At 47.3% G+C, this 20,258-nt stretch overlaps 1 protein-coding gene across 6 annotated transcripts; it reads right to left on the bottom strand.

The window, feature by feature from the left end:
* Positions 1 to 6,188: 6,188 nt before the first annotated feature.
* AKAP5 (A-kinase anchoring protein 5) lies at positions 6,189 to 18,793 on the bottom strand. Of its 6 annotated transcripts, none has more exons than XM_079951414.1 (2): positions 18,716 to 18,793; positions 6,189 to 9,175 (listed from the first exon to the last, which is right to left on the bottom strand). In XM_079951414.1, exon 2 carries the CDS (start codon positions 8,396 to 8,398, stop codon positions 6,956 to 6,958), a length of 1,443 nt encoding a protein of 480 aa, XP_079807540.1. In that variant the 5' UTR covers positions 8,399 to 9,175; positions 18,716 to 18,793; the 3' UTR covers positions 6,189 to 6,955. The 6 variants fall into 6 exon arrangements, with proteins under 6 accessions (XP_079807540.1, XP_079807541.1, XP_079807536.1 ...); XM_079951415.1 differs by lacking the exon at positions 18,716 to 18,793 and adding an exon at positions 18,626 to 18,646; XM_079951410.1 differs by lacking the exon at positions 18,716 to 18,793 and adding an exon at positions 18,318 to 18,602.
* Between the last annotated feature and the right edge of the window lie 1,465 nt (positions 18,794 to 20,258).

Here is a 20,258-nt window from a genome sequence, read left to right as displayed (position 1 = left end):
ATGCCCCGCATATGCAAGTGCAAATCCACATCCGACTTATTGCAGATCAGGATGTAATTGGAAAAGGAGAGCAAGCAAAAAGAATGGACCTTTCCCCCTTGCTGATCAGAAATTTTTGCTGCAGATTGACTAGTTCCCTATTGCACTCCCCACAATTTATTTGTAGGGACGTTTGTGACCAAAAAAAGCACCCGAAGAGGCGTATTGTGAAACTCAAAACGGAAAATAGCACCGCCAAAAAAATAGCAAGGGAGTGTCTTAAAGTAATCAAAACCAAAGCAAATTGAACGAAACGAGAAGCCATTGACCCAGGAGGGAACACACACAAAACCCAAATGGATTGTTTTAGATTAGGCAATTTTCCTGCATACGTATAACCGAAAAGGTTTGCTATGTTGCAGCCTAGCTGTACAGATCCCTAGACAACAATAGTATCACCTGCTAAGGATCGGGGCCAAGGTGTCTATATTGGTTTTAAGCGGCTTGAGAGCAAATGTTGCCTTCTGTCTGATTTCCATCTTTCTCTGCCGTTTCCTGAGGCTTCTTTCAGAGCCGCCTCGTTTTTCTTTCTGCAGTTCTCTTTTGTGCAATCACAATGGAAGTGGAGAGGCAAGGAATAGCTTCAGTTTCATTGTTTAGCTCCTTTTCTTTTGTATTACTTCACGCGCACACCTATGAGCTGCTCCCTTCTCACTTGCATGCTTACCTTTATACGTGACAAAAGCTGTAAGGAAAAAAAAGGAGGGGCGATGCATGCCGTGTGGCAGGGATGCCAAACTCAAATTCATCGGGGGCCGCATCAGCAGTTTGGTCACCCTCAAAGGGCCGGTTGTATCTGTAGGACTATGTGTCCACTCTTTATTATCATAAATTATTGTCACTGCATTCAGTTATTACTGTTTTTTGTAATAATGTAAGTAATAACTAGCTCTGAAAGCAGAAACATAGTCAGAATAATCACATCACAGGGTGGCATGCGCTCAATATAAAAACAAGTGGAGGTTTCCTGAATGCATGTAAAGTGGAGGTTTCCTGTGTAGAACGGCCGGCGCCACTAGAGGGCAGACGTTCTCTGGCTTGTAGGCTGCCGCGCATGCGCTGAAGAGGTGGCTTTCTTGTGTCAAAAAAAGAAAAGAAAAAGTGAGAATAAAAGGTGAAGGCCGGCGGCGGCTACACGAGCCACATGACGAGGTCTGGCGGGCTGGATTCGGCCCGTGGACCTTGTGTTTGACACCCGTGCCGTGTGGTATGTGAAATAAATCAACAATTTATCTCCAATATGAATTGCTCATTGCCAGCAGCAGAAAGGGGCAGAGTATGTGGATCTACCACCCTACCTTAAAAGGTAAAGGACCCCTGACCATTAAGTCCAGTCGTGGCTGACTCTGGGGTTGTGGTGCTCGTTTTATTGGCCGAGGGAGCCGGCGTACAGCTTCCGGGTCATGTGGCCAGCATGACTAAGCCGCTTCTGGCGAACCAGAGCAGCGCACAGAAATGCCGTTTACCTTCCCGCCAGAGCGGTACCTATTTATCTACTTGCACTTTGACGTTTTGACGTGCTTTCGAACTGCTAGGTTGGCAGGAGCAGGGACCGAGCAACGGGAGCTCACCCCGTTGTGAGGATTCAAACCGCCGACCTTCTGATTGGCAAGCCCTAGGCTCTGTGGTTTAACCCACAGCGCCACCGTGTCCCCTGCCTTACCCAAGAGTAAACCCTGGACATAAAACTTGAGCTGACATGCACAGGATCGCACCAAAGACCAAGCCTCTTTAAAGGAAAGGAAGTTGGGGACATTAATGGATTATTTTGGGGGAGAGAGAAGGGGCTGTTGCTAGCCTTGGTGCAGGATTTCTAACCTCCAAGGCTGTGTCATTTCAGAAGGCAGATTTGGGATTGCAGGACTGGAGAGCTCAGCTGGTTAGAGCGTCGTGCTAAAAATGCCAAGGGTGCTGGTTCAATCCCCATACGGGGCAGCTGCATATCCCTGCATTGCCGGGGGTTGGACTAGATGATCTTCAGGGTCCCTTCCAATGCTACAATTCTAGGATTCTCTCACTTCACTATCACATTCGCTGATGTGGATAGATTCCTCCAAGTTGGTAGGCCCACCACCTGCCTCCTTGATCCGTGCCCATCTTGGCTGATTAGGGAGTGTCCAGATGTTGCGCGGACCCCCCTGGTTGAAATTATCAATTTGTCCCTTGACACGGGGACATTCCCAGGGGAACTGAAGGAAGCAGTAGTGTGTCCACTCTTAAAGAAAACTTCATTAGATCCCTTAAAAGTAAAGGTAAAGGTACCCCTGCCCATACGGGCCAGTCTTGACAGACTCTGGGGTTGTGCGCCCATCTCACTTAAGAGGCCAGGGGCCAGCGCTGTCCGGAGACACTTCCGGGTCACGTGGCCAGCGTGACATCGCTGCTCTGGCGAGCCAGAGCCGCACACGGAAACGCCGTTTACCTTCCCGCTGGTAAGGGGTCCCTATTTATCTACTTGCACCCGGAGGTGCTTTCGAACTGCTAGGTTGGCAGGCGCTGGGACCGAGCAGCGGGAGCGCACCCCGCCGCAGGGATTCGAACCGCCGACCTTTCGATCGGCAAGTCCTAGGCGCTGAGGCTTTAACCCACAGATCCCTTAGACCTATCCAATTACTGCCCAGTTTCAAATCTTCCATATCTGGGTAAGGTAATTGAGAGAGCGGTTGCTGAACAGCTTGGTAGGTTTCTGGAGGAAACATCGGCTTTAGATCCATTTCAGTCCAGTTTCCGTCCTGGTTTTGGGACCGAGACGGCTCTGGTTGCCCTAACAGATGATTTCCGTAGACTACTGGATCGAGGCAGGCCAGGACTGCTGATCCTTTTAGATTTGTCAGCTGCCTTTGACATGGTCGATCATGATCTTCTGGACCACCGCCTCGCAGACGTGGGGATACAGGGCATAGCCCGTAACTGGCTGTGCTCTTTTATCTCTGGTTGGGGACAGAGGGTGGCACTAGGGAGGGAAATGTTGGCGCGCCATTCCTTGGTGTGTGGAGTGCCACAGGGCGCAATTCTCTCTCCGCTTTTTCACATTTTTATGCGCCCCCTTGCCCAGATTATCCGGAGCTTTGGGCTGGGCTGTCACCAGTATGCTGATGACACTCAGCTCTATCTGCTGATGGATGGCCACACCGACTCGGCCCCGAACATACTGACCAGATGCTTGGAAGCTGTGGCTGGATGGTTTCGTGGGAGCCGATTGAAACTAAATCCTTTGAAGACAGAGGTCCTATGGCTGGGTTGGGATGGCATGGGGATGAGGGACCAACTCCCTTCTCTTGCAGGGGCCCAATTAGTGCCATTGCCTTCCGTTAAGAGTTTGGGTGTAATCCTTGACGCCTCCCTTTCCATGGAGGCACAAGTTACAGCAAAAGCTAAGGCGACATTTTTCCACCTTCGCTGCATCAAGCAGTTGGTCCCTTACCTTTCCCGCCCCGACCTGGCCACAGTGATCCATGCGACGGTCATCTCCAGGCTTGACTGCTGTCATTCGCTCTACGCGGGGCTGCCCTTGAAGCTGTCCCAGAAACTCCAGTGGGTGCAGAATGCTGCAGCGAGGCTCCTCACGGGGTCTCTGCCATGGGAGCATATTCACCCAGTGCTTTTCAAACTGCACTGGCTCCCGGTAGAGTACAGGGTCAGATTTAAGGTGCTGCTTTTGACCTTTAAAGCCCTTCACAGCCTAGGACCCTCATACCTACGAGACCGCCTCTCCCGGTATGCCCCACGGAGAGCCTCAAGGTCCATAAATAGCAACACCCTAGTGGTTCTGGGCCCTAAGGAAGTTAGATTAGCTTCAACCAGAGCCAGGGCCTTTTCAACACTGGCTCCGGCCTGGTGGAACGCTTTGCCTCATGAGACCAGGGCCCTGCAGGATCTGATTCCTTTCCGCAGGGCCTGTAAGACAGAGTTGTTCCGCCTGGCCTTTGGCTTGGAGCCAATTTGATTCCCTCTCTCTCTTTCTTTTTTTCTTTCCTTCTCCTGCGTTGAGGCTACATTTTATTTTAATGTTGTAATATTTTAATGTTGTATTTTAATTTTGTTTTTAAGTTGTAATCATTCAACTTGTTTTTATTATTGCTTCTAAGCTGCTCTGAGCCCAGCCTTGGCTGGAGAGGGCGGGGTATAAATAAAAAATTATTATTATTATTATTACTTAAAGCAAAAACCAAAACTGTATTCCATGCACCTAGAAAAGTAAAACATCGGAGTAGCCGAGGCTGAAACCGAAGCAATCAAGTACATAATACCCCAACCAAAAATTAACCTCAATTCTGAAGTGGTACGGTCCCAGCTTAATAGGGCTGTACCATGTGATTTTTATAAACACATACACTGGACCTGAATTAAATACTGTTTGGGTGCTGACAAAATGAGATCAGCTTCAGGTTCTCCTTTGCACAACTTCCAATATCCTTTTTGCCTATAATTATGTGCCAATCAAGAACTGTGTGTTTTAAATACAAATTTTCAGTGAATTTTATGAACTGCCCAATTCTCTGCAGCCGTTTTCATTTTTCTCCCAGTTTTGGGAAGGGGGTGACTAGAATCGACACCAAGAAGGCTCAGGGTCACTCCTTGCATTGCCCACTGCTATGTATGCAGGAGGTTTGTTTAACTTCTGGAGACGGTGCGGTGCCTATGGGTCTGAGCAGCTGCAAACTCCCAAGTTCATCCGGACTGACATCATGTTTAACAGGCATCTCCAGAAAACAATCCCAGAGCTTTTATTCCTTACCACAAATGTTATGTGCAGGTACTGCTATATGAAAACTCCAGCAATCCTGAATGAATGACTCTTATCTTGATGGCAGCCCCAGGAACATCTGTCGCAGCTAAATGTGGCCCCTAGGCCACTCTCTGGCCCTCAGGACCCTCCCTTAGGTCCTGACCTGTCCCCAGGTAACAACCCCTACCAGAACCTTTTGCACCCCCTCAAGTGTTTAACTGGGACAATGCCTATTGGTCACCTATATCTGCAGGTGTAGAAGCCTCTCGATTATTTGCATGGTTGGAGTGTAGCCAGGAAAGGTTAAGTGTCACGTTATTCCTCCACCCACTTTTGTCTCTGGCCCCGCCCACCTCCACATGTGGCCCCTTCCTACGTGGAGACGTGGCCCTCAGCTTGAAAACGTTCTCCATTCTTGATCTCTGGTGACCTCCCAGAAAAGAACACACTCTTTTGGGGACTTTCCACAGGCTTCCTGAACCTCAAATGGCTTGAGGGATATACCCTTTCCTGAAATAAATAAATAGGTAGGCATGATTCATTCTTGCACTTGTGCAAGAGTAACCTATGTGGACCTAAGGAAAACTAAGGAGTAGGTGGAGCCCTTGCATTTGAAAACGGTTAAGCGCCAAAGCAGTGCCCTAGCTTGCTGGATCTCCTCAAAAACACTCCAGCCAATCTTTTTTATCATTCCAGTAGTGTTTAGTTGCTTAGTTTAGTGCTCACTGGAAGGACAGATCGTGAAGCTGAGATTCCAATACTTTGGCCACCTCATGAGAAGAGAAGACTCCCTGGAAAAGACCCTGATGTTGGGAAAGATGGAGGGCACAAGGAGAAGGGGACGGCAGACGACGAGATGGTTGGACAGTGTTCTCGAAGCTACCAGCATGAGTTTGACCAAACTGCGGGAGGCAGTGGAAGACAGGAGTGCCTGGCGTGTTCTGGTCCAGGGGGTCACGAAGAGTCGGACACGACTAAACGACTAAACAACAAGTGTTTAGTTCTGCGTGCCACAGTTTAAGAAGGATATTGACGAGCTGGAAAATGTGCAGAGGAGGGCGACCAAAATGATCAAGGGTCTAGAAACCAAGCCTTAGGAGGAACAGTTTAATTACTCTTTAAATATATATATTTTTAAGGCTCCAGTGTTGCAGCCTTTCTGCCTAGGAAACATACTGCACCTCCATTATCATTTTGGCTGCCCTCTTCTGCAAGCTCTACAATATCCTTGGTTCAGGTACAGCAACCAGAATTGCATATTGCATTCCAAGAACTGACCGCGTCACAGATTTGTATAACGGCATTAGGAGTCTTATTTCCGATCCCTTACACCACCTGATATTTGACGATAGTTTTAATCTGTACTCAGTGAGATTTGCTGCTTTTTGGTTTCCCTTTGGAAGATCAAGTGAGCTCCAAGTCTCTGAAAACGAAACATTTATTCTGAGCAAAAACAGTGCCAAAAGGCTCTAGAAAGTTACACTTTTCTAAATGAACACTGAAGTTTTGCTAATATGGCTCTTAAGGCCTCTGCAAGACCTCCGATAAAAACGTCTTGCTTGCCAGTTTCAACGTGTGCATCCTTCATTCACTGTTCTGTCAATTGATCCCAGTTCAACAACTTGCCTCTAACAGCAACTTAACCAAAAGCAATTTAGCGGGTGTTAAATTTGATTAACGTAGGGCTTCTTCAAGCATTTGGCAATAATGGGAATCGAACAACTTGGTTCTAAGTAAGGGAAATAAATGGACATGGGGAAGAAGAGGTGGCTTCTTGCTCTCCTAGCTCTACTACGCAGAACAAGCCATTAACACGTCACCATGCAGCAAAGGGCCCACCCTTCCAAAAATCCTTTTTTTACGTACATGATACATTCGTCTCACCGACATGCAAAATTAAGCTAATTGCAGCGAGTACTGCAATTTAACTCGGGGTTTCATCCGATGTCTTTCATGTTGAGTTCAAATATTGTAGGACTTCCTTCCCCCTTCCTATGGCATTAATACTGGATTAACCTGTAAGACGAGGACAGGTAGTTTTGGCACCTGATGCAGAAAATTCAGCCAAGCCACTTAAACAGCAGGTCCCTTGCACCTTTTCCCCGGTGCTCAGAATCCGCTACAGTACTTGTGGAAGTCTAATGGCAGGGCCCGGCCAAAGACCACCAGGGAGCTCCGGTGACCCTATCATAGAAAACTGTTTTGTTTATTTTGCTCCAGAGCCATCTCATTCACAAGCTGCTCGATGGACGACTGGATGGCCGCCTTCACAAGTGAGGCAGCCGTTTCAATCAGAAGCATCTCGTATTGTTCTGAAGCCCAGTGCTCCTGGTCATTGGCACCCAAAGGTGGCTGGGCCTGTGGACACATCTTGCCTTCCCTCCCTGACCTGGAATCAGGGACTTTGCTGGTTTTCTTTTTCGCTTTCTGTTTGCTGGCTTGCGGAAAGGAAAACGTTTCGCAGCTATAGCTGGGTTCCTCTTCCTCTTCCTCCTGGATGGCCTCCGCTTCTGTGATCATTATCACAATGCCCGCCCCAGGCATTGCAAGCTTGTTTTCGTCAGATTCTGCTTCCTGGATGGGACAATTTGGCTCCTGTGAAGCCTCGTCTTCGGACACAGGCAGACTGAAATGCAGCATCACTTCAACCGAATCGCCTTCCTTGGCACCGTCCATCTCCAGCACAGCATCTTCCACTGATTGTTCCAACTCAGCCTCTTTGACAGGAGAGTTCTTGGAGTCTTCTCCTTCCAAGACGTTGGGTTGGCTTTCTGGCAGGTCCTGGGCAAGCAGGGAACCCACCTCTCCCTCAAAATCAAACCTCTCGTTTCTCACTTCTTCAGGTTCCCCATAAAGGCTTCCGTGATGCAGCTGGAAGAGTTGCTTCTCCTGTTCTGTTTTGAGGACCGTTTCGGAGTGGATAATTTCTGACTGAGCTGTAAAGTCTGTGTATTGGTCAGGACCCGGACTCATCTCTGAAAAAGCGTCCTCTCTCCTGGCTGGAGCCACTTCTTCGGAGTTGTTTACAACCCCCCTGTCGCCCTCGTTTTCAAGGGCACCGCTGGGGTCAGCGTTCAGAGGACCTTCCACAGACACAGACTCCGGTTCACTGTTCCTTTTGTTATCCAGAATGCTCGTCCCTTCGCTGGCTTTCTCACCATGATCCCCCTCCTCTGTTATTTCAGCCTGGCAGGACTTCTTGCTTCTACAGAACCTTAGGCAGGGAATTTTATGGTTGGAGTTGGTGCGCTCCTTTGCGCCAGAATTTTCCATATTCGTCTCCAGCTGCACACGGGAACCAGACTGCGCTTGTTTCTTCAAAGCGGATTTGGACCTCCTCCTCAGTGTCACAAGCCGCTTGAAGGACAACCAGGCCCCTCCTGACGTCCACGATAGATCTGAAGCCTCCATTTGACTTTGCCCAGAGTTGGAGAGCTGGTTTGTAGCCTTTCGGGTTACAAATTCACGAACCTCGTGTTTCTCTGTTGCGTAGGACTTCTTCCTTTTCTTAAAGCAAATCGCGGAGACCTTTTGGGCCGGGCTCTCGTGTGGAAGGAAAGGCTTTTCCGCATTTGAGGCTTCCGGTTCTTGCATACTCTCTGTCTGAATTTCTTTCGTTGCATCCTCCATTCTTAAATCCCTGTCCCGTAGCTATCGTTTCAGAGGAAAGGCATCCTTATGGCAGATCCACACCACAAACGTATCAGTTTTATAGCAGTTGTGAATACTTGGAATTGTAGTTTGGGAAGTGACAAAATCCTTAGAAGCACAATTCCCTGCAGAGAGGAGACGACTGTTTGCATCTGCAGCGCTGATATGCTGTTATCAAACTCAACAAACCATCCCTTGAGATGTCTTCTCACGACCTCAAGATGACCTATCTATTTTATTCTATTTTTTACAAAAACATCTTTTGATGGACACCTGAAGGCAGCTTTCTCTTTCGCTTAGTGTTTTTGTTTTTTAAAAGAGTGAGATTTTTCTTTTTTTGACAGCAGGGTGTTTTTCCCCCCCTCCGTGTATCTTACTGAAGAACTCTCTGCCCGACGCCTCTGAGCATCAATTTTAATCATCTCTCGGTGCGATGGGCGACACTCTTTCATCAGAAGCTTGGCGCTTTAATAGTTTAAAATAGATTTTGGATAATCACAGAGACTGGCCCTGCTCCATTAACGACAGCCCCGGGAGACAACATCCACTTGCAAATATACGTGCCTTTTCCCAATCAGGGGTTTTGCATGCAAGCGACTACAAAGAAGGCCATCTTCATAAACTGGTTCAGGGAGAGGCATCCTTGTGTCCTTCCAATTCTGCTTCTTATTGCCTTTTGGTCCATTTTCCAATTAGCATCCCTCGGGTTATAAAACACAACGACTTTCCTCATTGATGGGATTGCTTTGTGGGCACCTGCGGGGGGGGGGGGAGAGAGAGAAATGGGGGAAAGTAATATTGCACTGTACTCAGGGTGCCCACACAAATTAATGCTCCAAAAAAATCAGACTGCTTTGCAAGGGAGGGGAAGGAGAAGTGCTTTATTTTATTTTTTATTTATATTTAACCACCTTTGTAGGAAGGTATTGGGTTTGACTGTAGGGGCCCCATATTTACATCTCTATTGAATGCAGCCATAAACAGAAAATACAGTGGAGGAGATATACAGTCATACCTCAGATATACAGTCGTACCTTGGAAGTCGAACGGAAACCGTTCTGGAAGTTCGGTCAACTTCTAAAACGTTTGGAAACCAAAGCACGGCTTCTGATTGGCGGCAGGAAGCTTCTGCAGCCAATCAGAAGCCGCGGAAGCCCCATTGGACGTTCCAAAAATAGTTCGCAAACCAGAATAGTTACTTCCGGGTTTGCGACATCCGGGAGCCAAAACGTTTGAGAACGAAGCTGTTCGAAAACCAAGGTACAACTGTATAAGCACGACATCCAAAGGCATTAAACCAAAGTTACAGTGGCCAAAATGGAATGTCCAGTTGCCATTTTGATGATCAGTTAAACATCTGACTAGTTCAGATGACTTATCTTGTGGAGAATTGCATCGAACCCTGACTCCAGCTTCCAACAGATATAAAAACATAATAAAGCACCAAACCTTAAAAACTCTCCTATACAAGGCTGCCTTCAGATGTCTTCTAAAAGTCACATACAGTAGACCCTCTAGTTACGGACCGCTCTGGATACGTGGCTTTCGGGTTACGAATGCTGCAAACCTGGAAGTGTATACTTCCGCGTTTTGCCGTGCGCACATGCGCAGAAGTGCTCTGCGTGTCGCGCGTACAGAAGCAGCGCTTCTGCCTCCGGACTTTTCGGGATGTGGATGGACCCCCGGAACAAATTTAATTCGTATCCGGTGGGTCCACTGTAGTCATTTATCTGTTTTATATTTGACAGAAGGGCGTTTCACAAGGCGGGCACCACTACCGAGAAGGCCCTCTGTAGCAGAGAGGACAAGTCATCCCCACCATCAACAAACTCCTGAAGAAAGCTCAGGTTCTGCAAAAAAATATAGGCCGTGGTGCCGTGGACAAGAAGGGATGTCTACTTTGTGGGAACCCAAGTCCCGTTTGCGACACAAACGTCATATAGGCGCTTTCTTGCTAGCACCCACGGCTTTCTTCTTCAAAAATGCGAGCTGCGCTGCACGAGGGATGTTTATTTATAGTCTTGCCTTCCCTTTCCATAGCAACTGCAGCATAAATCGCCAAGCACATGTCTTCAGCATTTCACGGGCGCTACCTAAGGGCGAAGCCCTTCAACCGCAAATGCCATTGTGATACAGTGGTACCTTGGGTTACATACGCTTCAGGTTACATACACTTCAGGTTACATACGCTTCAGGTTACAGACTCCACTAACCTAGAAATATTGCTTCAGGTTAAGAACTTTGCTTCAGGGTGAGAACAGAAATCGCATGGTGGTGGCAGCGGGAGGCCTCATTAGCTAAAGTAGTGCTTCAGTTTAAGAACAGTTTCAATTTAAGAACGGACCTCCGGGACGAATTAAGTACCCCGAGGTACCACTGTACTTCTAAAAGTGGCTGGAAGGAAGGAGGGAGAGTTTTCTGCCAAGATTTGCAGCACCAAGAACCAAGATTTGCAGCAAAGCCTCAGGCTCATCCCAAACATCCGATTACTCACTCTAAGAGCTTTCGTTGAGATCACTGTGCCCTTACAAATAATTCGTGATAGCAACAGCACAGGCGTCTACCCACTTGTGCGGAGGCTTAGATTCCCAGGTTCTGCATACATACATGAAATGGAAACACCACTGGGTTCAGTGGTGGGTGGAATCAAATAATAACAATTCCTGGATGCCCACCCCATCCCCCCTTTTCATTTATTATTAATTATTATTATTATTATTATTATTATTATTATTATTAAAAATTGCAAGCACATTGCAAAAGGAAAAGTCACTCTTAAAAAAAAAAAAGGTAAAAGACGTCTGGGGAAAAACTTATAATGAATTTTTAAAAATGATGAAATATACGTTTATGAAGAAGCCTTTCTCCTTGGAATAATAGGTTCTGAGTTGCTCAAAAGAGATGTAAAAGTATTTTTGCATGCCACAACTGCTGCACGGATTTTAATAGCCAAAAAATGGAAAACACAAGAATTACCAACGGTAGAAGAATGGCAGATGAAGATGATGGACTTTATGGAGCTGGCTGATCTCACCAGGAGAATCCGCGACCAGAAAGAAGAGGAATATCAAGAAGACTGAAAGAAATTTAAAGACTATTTGAATAAATATTGTAATATTAAAGATTTGTAATTACTTGAAAGAACTAATTAGGCCTAGGGTTAAATTAGGATTAAATAAATAAATAAGAAACAGAAGGATAAGAAAAGTTAGGAAATTTGATTATAACCGGAATATTGTTATATGGAATAATGATATTGGAAACTGCTACATTCAATTACAAGGAAATTCAGTTGGAAGAGATTAGAGGAAGTCAAGTAATATGTTTATGAAGTTGGAGTTTAACTAATTAATTTTTAAGTCTTATTGTATTTATGTATGTGGTGGTATATGGGAGGTTTGTAATATTTTATTTTCTCTATTATCTTTTTTCTTTTATTGTTGTTTATTTCTTTTTCTGTTATGTTTACTTTATGTCTTTGTATGAAATTTAATAATTATTATTAGGGGGGGGCGGAAAAAACATTTTAAATCATAGAATTGTAGAGTTGGAAGTAATCTCAAGCCGCCATCTAGTCCAAACCCCTGGAATGCAGGAATAAAGGGAGCTAAGCCTTTGGTACACCAACCTCAAATGCTGGTTTAGAGCAGCTGTTTTAACAGCTGTCTAACAGCCAGAGGACTCCTGGCCCAGAGCACATGCTTGGCATGTAGAGTACCTCAGGTTCTACACCCGGCACCTCTAGTTGAAGGGCTCTATTGGAGCTGTTTGTGGAAGGATCCTGCACCTCAGACCTCTCTCAGGGAGCAGAGAGGGCTGCGGCAGATGGGACCATGGTCTGGCGATATCTGACACCCTCTTGGGACTACAACTCCCATCATCCTTGCCCATTGGCCGCGCTGGCAAGGCCTGATGGGAGTCTGGAGGACGATGATATCCACACGTTGTGGGTGGCTGCAGGAAAACAAGATGCCCCATCTAAACATTTCTCCTGCCTTCAGATCAGGCCAGTGGACTCCAAGGATAGCTGCGCACATTCGCTAGCGGTGACTTAGAGGAGCTTCAACATTGAGCAGAGGTTGAACGGTTATCTGTACTGGATGCTTTAGCTGAGATTTCTGCATTGCAGGGGGTTGGGCTAGATGACCCCTATGGGTCCCTTCCAACCAGGGTGGATTTGAAATGTTTAACCACATCTTAAGTGTTTAACCAAATGTTTAACCAAGTATTAAGGTGATACTACTGCAATGCGCTCTACGTGGGGCTACCTTTGAAGGTGACCCGGAAACTACAACTAATCCAGAATGTGGCAGCTAGACTGGTGACTGGGAGCAGCCACCGAGACCATATAACACCGGTCTTGAAAGACCTACATTGGCTCCCAGTACGTTTCCGAGCACAATTCAAAGTGTTGGTGCTGACCTTGAAAGCCCTAAACGGCCTTGGCCCAGTATATCTGAAGGAGCGTCTCCACCCCCATCGTTCTGCCTGGACACTGAGGTCCAGCTCCGAGGGCCTTCTGGCGGTTCCCTCATTGCGAGAAGCAAAGCTACAGGGAACCAGGCAGAGGGCCTTCTCGGTAGTGGCACCCGCCTTGTGGAACGCCCTCCCACCAGATGTCAAAGCGATAAACATCTACCTGACATTCAGAAGACATCTGAAGGCAGCCCTGTTCAGGGAAGTTTTTAATATGTGACATTTTAGTGTATCTTTCATCTTTGTTGGAAGCCGCCCAGAGTGGCTGGGGAAACCCAGCCAGATGGGCAGGGTACAAATAATAAATTATTATTATTATACCAGCAAGAATGAGTCTATCTGTTTTTAAAAAATGATTTAAATCAAGTCTTACTGACTAATGATTTAAATCACTAGTCAGTAAGACTTGATTTAAATATTTTTTCTTTTTTTTTTACAGAAAGACTCATTCTTGCTGGTATCACCTTAATCTTTACAACTAGATGAAGGTTTCATTTTTGGAATAATAAATTTTCAGAGTTGTTTTTACAGTTCTATCAAAAATTACTGATTTGGTGATAGTCTTAGAAATACATAGACCGATAATGATTAAATTATGGTGAGGTTTAATATGTGAACTGTTTATATTTTGACAACTGTTCTCCTGTACTTTATTGGAACGAGAAAAATAATCATTTCCTTCATAGCAATTTAAACAATTTATTTAACTAAAACAATAACATTATAGCATATGTATCCATGCTTGTTAACTGATGTGGTTAAACAATTTTTTTAAAAAAACCCAACAACTTAGACTGAGTTTTAGCACACATGAAAAACTTAAACAAATCCTTATTTCCTGATGAATAGCCTTTGCACTATAATGTAACTTAAATAGAAAATCTTTAGAAAGATATTTCCTCCAAAAGCATTTTATTTTAAAAATCTGATTTAAATTTTAAAAATCTGATTTAAATTAAAAAAATCTGATTTAAATTAAAAAAATCTGATTTAAATTTTAAAAATCTGATTTAAATTAAAAAAATCTGATTTAAATTTAAAAAATCTGATTTAAATAAAACAAATCTGTTAGTTTGGTTTAAGAAAACAAACAACCTTGATTTTTATCCACCCTGCTTCCAACTCTACGATACAGTGGTACCTCGCAAGACGAATGCCTCGAAAGACGAAAAACTCGCAGAACGAAAGAGTTTTTCATTTTTTGAGTTGCTTTGCAAGACGGATTTCCCTATGGGCTTGCTTCTCAAGACGAAAACGTCTTGCAAGTTTGTTTCCTTTGTCTTGCAAGTTTGTTTCCTTTTTCTTAAAACCGTGCATTCACTTCGAGGAGCAACTCATAGCACACGGTGTGGTAGCCTTTTTTGAGGTTTTTGAAGACTTTGGTGATTTTTGAAGCTTTTCCAAAGTCCGTGCTTCGCAAGACGAAAAAATCGCAAGACGAAAAAACTCGCGGAACGAATTAATTTCGTCTTGCGAGGTACCACTGCACTATGATTCTATGAAGATTTGCTGCGACAGAAGTTCATCTGTCCATGACTTCCTATCTGTAAAAACCCAAGTCCGTTTGGAAAGTCCATGCAATCAACTGGACTAGTTTGTGGCGAGCCACCAATGACCTGAAGCTTGTTGTGCTGTATAAACCTAAATATTACTACTACCTGTATTTCCACCCCCTGCTTAGGTAAAAGGTAGAGGACCCCTGGACGGCTAAGTCCAGTCAAAGGCGACTCTGGGGTTGCAGCACTCATCATGCTTTTCAGGCCGAGGGAGCCGGCGTTTGTCCACAGACAGCTTTCCGGTTCTTGTGGCCAGCATGATTAAACTGCTTCTGGAGAAGCCAAACAACTGCAACGGAAGTCAGAGTGCATGGAAATGCTGTTTACCTTCCTGCTAAAGCGGTACCTATTTATCTACTTGCGCTGACGTGCTTTCGAACTGCTAGGTTGGCAGGAGCTGGGACAGAGCAACGGGAGCTCACTCCATCACGGGGACTCGAACCGCTGACCTTCTGATTGGCAAGCCCAAGAGCCTCAGTGGTTTAGACCACAGCGCCACCCGCATCCCCCAACTTACCTTTACAACAAACCTTTGAGGTAGGCTGGTGACTGGCTCAAGGTCACCCAGTCCTGGCTTAGTGGGGATTTGAACCTGCCTCTTTCCTCCTCTGTCGCTCTACAGACCGAATCTGGTATTCTAACCACCATGTCTAGCTCTAAAAAGGCACCATATGAAACCAATCACCGTATTTTTCGCTCTGTAAGACGCACCAGACCATAAGACGCACGTAGTTTTTGGAAGAGGAAAACAAGAAAAAAAAAAATCTGAATCCCAGAAGCCGGGGCACCCCTTCTCCCTCCTCGGGGAAAAGCCCCAAAGAGCCGCACACACGATCCACGCGGCTCTTTAAAGGGAGCGCTGAGCAGAGCCTCCCGACTGCATTCGCTCCATAAGACGCACACACATTTCCCCTTACCTTTTAGGAGGGGAAAAGTGTGTTTTATAGAGCGAAAAATACGGTACTGATACTCGGCGGGATTCACCTCCATTGGCAGGTGCCCTGTGGAAAAACTTCTGCTCTCAAAACCAGGCTTCCCCCTCCCTGTGAAATTCACTCTTTTGGTGGAGGGAGAGTGCCCACTGGCAAGCTGAAATTGCTTGCGAAAGCCGGAACAAGTACAACAACGCAGCGCTGAATTCCACCCGCTCTATTTAAATGGTTCCACATGGGCAGATAGTATTTGAGCAAGCAGCAACTCTGTTAGAATGGCAAAGTTCAAGATTGTTCCCAGAAGGAGGAACCTGTGTTCTGGAGCAAGCTGGCTGAGCTGTGATAGCAGCTCTCGACGCCGTCGGACTTGAACTTGTTAAGATCAGAAACATGAGAAAGTTTGCAAAGAAAAAAGAGTGCAAGAAAAAGATGCAAGGTCCATGCCTACGTATTAGCAGCCACTGACGACAGCTTCCACTGGTGATCAGCATGTGTCATGGGACAAACCCGAAGACCACTGGTGAAAGTTGTGCACCATTCTGATGCAGTGTGTCCCTGCCACTCGCAATGGGAGCCAGTTCACACAGCCACTGAGCGCAGAGAAATCTAGCAATGTAAATGCGCGTGTGAACTAGACCCAAAAAGGTGAGATTCGTGGCTGAATGGAGGATTGGAACCCTTGGTCTCCCAGGTCCTAGTCTGACACTGCATCATTAAAGGTGCCCAATGTTAAAAAGCAGAGACATCACCTTGCCAACAAAGGTCCGTATAGTTAAAGCTATGGTTTTCCCAGTAGTGATGTATGGAAGTGAGAGCTGGACCATAAAGAAGGCTGATCGCCGAAGAATTGATGCTTTTGAATTATGGTGCTGGAGGAGACTCTTGAGAGCCCCATGGACTGCAAGAAGATCAAACCTATCCATTCTGAAGGAAATCAGCCCTGAGTGCTCACTGGAAGGACAGATCGTGAAGCCGAGGCTCCAATACTTTGGCCACCTCATGAGAAGAGAAGACTCCCTGGAAAAGACCCTGATGTTGGGAAAGATGGAGGGCACAAGGAGAAGGGGATGACAGAGGACGAGGTGGTTGGACAGTGTTCTCAAAGCTACCAGCATGAGTTTGACCAAACTGCGGGAGGCAGTGGAAGACAGGAGTGCCTGGCGTGCTCTGGTCCACGGGGTCACGAAGAGTGAGACACGACTAAACAACAACAATGTTAATTACCCCCACCCATTCTACACGACCACTAGAGAAGTTCTTTGCATGTCTTGATCAGAACTTGGTACATGGAGCCAGCTGCAAAAAAAAGCAGCCAGCGGCACAGGAGAAAGCCGAGCACAGAATGAAGCCATATAGTGCGAAGAACATTTTTAGCAGTCCTTGCACTGAGAGAAAGGGGGAGTTGCAGCGACAGCCATTATCGTATATATTTCTGCAAGCACAACCCCAGGGTGAAAGAAATGTTAGTCGATCCTACTACCTCGTTATCTGATTACACTGGTATTTATTTGCAAATGAATGAACAATAGTTTGGAAGGTTTTGTTTTGTTTTTTAAAGAAAGGGGTATTGAAAACAGTTAAAACAAATTACAGTCACAGGAATAGGGTGGAAACACCTGTCACAGGTGTTAAAGGCCAGGATAAAAAATGATTTCCACCTGTCACATCAAGTTCCACTGAAAGCATTCTTTCCTCTATTCAAGAAAAACGGGGGTGGGGGACATTGTAAGCAGCTACCTGCCAGGCACCACAATATGGGTGTATTATACATATATTTTAAAAAATTGACACCCGGTTAAGCCAGATAACCTTTTAAACTAATTAGCCAAACCCTGCAAAACACAAGGTGCCTTGTGCATTTCTAATGTATATAATAGCATGCAAATTTGATTTGCAAAAATCTGATGCGACAAGCCCCTACAAGGTAGTTTCTGTACTGCAAACCCAGCATTTTTGCAGGCATCCATTAAGTGGGATTTTTTATTTTATTTTAAAGATACATCGTAAAGGTAGCCCCGGCTATCTGCAGTCAGAACTGCTGACTCTCGATTCACAGAAAGTGTGCCAGTCTACAATTCCACCTGTTCTTCAGACAAAGGATTGAAGCCGCCAGCACCGACTCCGGGAACCAGCAAGACCTTTCCAAACCACCGTGCAAGAGATCCCCGAGGCACCCATTCTACAGACAAGTCACTGAGGCTGAGAAGGAGCCCTTCGCTTTGCCCCAAGGGACCATGCTCAGGTTGACCGCGTGAAGATTTGCACATCTCCCTTTTGAAAAATTTGTATGCCGCTTAAGCGTGGAGATCTCTAACAAGCGGCTTACGCGGAGGTCCAGCCGTGGGCTATGCACCGCTCTCTCTTTTTCAATCACTCTCCCCCCCCCAATACTGCCTATCATTTAAGGGGAACCTGCAACTACCTGCACCTCGTCGTTGCTGGCGCTCAGGCGATCCTCATCCCGGCTGCGGAGCCTGGGAGCGGGCGCGCCTTGCAGCTTCGAGGGGCGCTTCTTTGCAGAGCAAGCGGGCGCGCTGCCCTTGTGCAGCTGCAAAAGCCTCGCGCTTGCAAGGCGCCCGGCGCGCACATCCCCACCGCCGAGCCCCCAGCGCGCACGCTGCTGCTGCTGCTGCTGCTGCACGCCTCCGCGGCTCTGCACGCCGCGCGCTCCCCCTCGTTGCACCGGTGGGGGCTGCCTGCGGCTGCTCGCCCGTCCCGCCCCTCTTCCTGCCGGGCGCTTGGCACTCCCGGGCCGCCGTGCGCCATGCAGCCCCGGGCATTTGCTGCAGCTGCTGCCCGCTGGATTCCGCGCTTGCTGCCTCGGTGCTCCCCTGCCTGCCTGCCTGGCCGCCCGCTCCGGATCTGCATCCCCGCTCCCGCCTTGGCAATGTGCAACCGCTTCCCCGGGGCGATCGCTTGCCCCGCCAGGCTCACCTTGCGCTCCGGCCGCCGCACCCCGCGCCTCGCCCGCGCTGCCGTCCTGCCTGCCCGCCCGCCCGCCTGCCTGCCGCGGCGCCGCCGAGATCCGCCCACTGGACGGCCGCGGGGAGGGGAGAGGAGGCGGGGAGCCGTCCTTCGGGCGCCCCCTCGGCGCGCCAAGGCGAAGCTCCCCGCCCAGGATCGGGTCGCGCCAAAGGCAGGAGGAAAAGTGCCGCCCACCCCCGGTCCTTAATTCGGATTAACAGACGCCGGGTCGGCTCCCCCGCCAAGAAACTAGCGTATAGGTGACGAACCAGACCTACGTGCCCTGGAAACATGCAGGTGTCGCTGCTGCGTGGAAAGATGGAAACGTTTCCCATAACGCATGTCCTGCAAACGCGCGCTTCTCTTACGCATAGTGCAGCAAGGGCGCAGGTTCACACGTTCGCACGCGCTTCGGTTGTTTTCTCTGAGGCCGCTGGAGGGAAGTGCTGTGTGTCCGTTTGAAGCCAGTCTGGGCGGAGAGCCTTTCCCGTCGTCTCATACCGGATCCTTTGTAAAAAAAAAAGCAAAACTATTTCTTCCAAGGATCGAACCTGACACCTTCTCCACGCAGAGATAGCGCCTTCCCCTTCCCTCAAACATGGGGGTGTTTGTGATGGTTCAGGGTAGCATGAGCACTGCCTCCCTTGTGTCAGATCAATGATTCACATCTACAAGTTACCTTATTTTCATCAACTGGAAAACACGAATGTGTGAACCAGCCTTTATAGTGCAGCCAGGTTACTACAATATTTATTCAATTTATATACCTCCCTTTATCCAAAGGTCCCAGAGTGGTGTACAACATTAAGAACATAATTTACTCAGCATAATAATGAAAACATAATACACAGCATAATAACCAGTCTCTCGCACATTTAACGGGCCATAGATTATTCAGTAACCGAAGGCCTGGGTAAAGAAGAGTATTTTCACCTCTCTGGGGAGAGTGTTCCATAGTTGGGGAGCCACTACGGAAAAGGCCCTGTCTCATGCCGCCACCCTCCAAACCTCTCAAGGAGGTGGGGATATAGAGATTACAAAGTCAGTGTTCGGGTTGGTTCAAATGGAGACAGACATTCCTTAAGGTATTGAGCTCCTGAGCTGTGTAAGTCTTTATAGGTCAAAACCAGCACTTTGAACTGGGCCCGGAAACTAATTGGCAGCCAGTGCTCTATCCCATGACTGCCCACTGTATCTGTTTGAGACAAGTCTGGGTACCTGTCCTGTTATTCTTCACCTCCAGGCGTTTTTCCACACCTGCAGTGGTGCCCTCTTGATTTTGCAGACTCCCAACAGCCACCAGAATCCTTGTCTACTGGGCATGCTGGCCGGAGCTGATGGGGTTTGTAGTCCTCAACATCTGGACAACATCAGACTGGAGGAACCTGGTTTAGAACATCCATGAGGTCAAGGATGCAGAGCCTGTGGCCCTGCAGGTGTTGTGGGACTCCAACTCCCATCTGCTCCAACCAGGAAACCCCGGTGACCAGGGCTAATGGGAGATGCGACTTACACAAGCATTTGGGGATTCTGATGGGGTGTTTATGAACAAGAGGCACATGGGGCTCGTCAACCTGGGAAGGCAGCCCTTAGAGGAGAATGAAGACTCTGATCCTAAACCTCCGCTGCCTTGGGGGACATATTGGAGAGACGAAAAGGCTAAGGATTAAACCCTCCTCAAATCCGGAATGGAGTCCCTAAAATGGATGGATGGTGCCTCATGTGTCTCCTTCTTGCAACTGCTACAGCCAAGCTGGTGCCAAACATACTGCTCTGCTTTCCTTTGGACCACACCACGAGCGCTGAGAGGCAGGTCTTGTCCTTTGGGCAGCCCAACTCCCTAAATATACACTGCCCAGGCTTGTGCCCCAAACTGGTCTCCTAACGCAGCAGTTTGACTTCACCCCCCAA

The sequence above is a fragment of the Podarcis cretensis genome (genome assembly GCF_951804945.1).
Source record: "Podarcis cretensis genome assembly, chromosome: 1".
NCBI lineage: Eukaryota > Metazoa > Chordata > Lepidosauria > Squamata > Lacertidae > Podarcis > Podarcis cretensis.
This window is presented reverse-complemented; position numbering and strand designations above follow the sequence as displayed.

Bases quoted from the DNA above. Each gene is read 5' to 3' on its own strand.
- AKAP5 (XM_079951414.1), bottom strand. From the start codon at position 8,398: ATGGAGGATGCAACGAAAGAAATTCAGACAGAGAGTATGCAAGAACCG.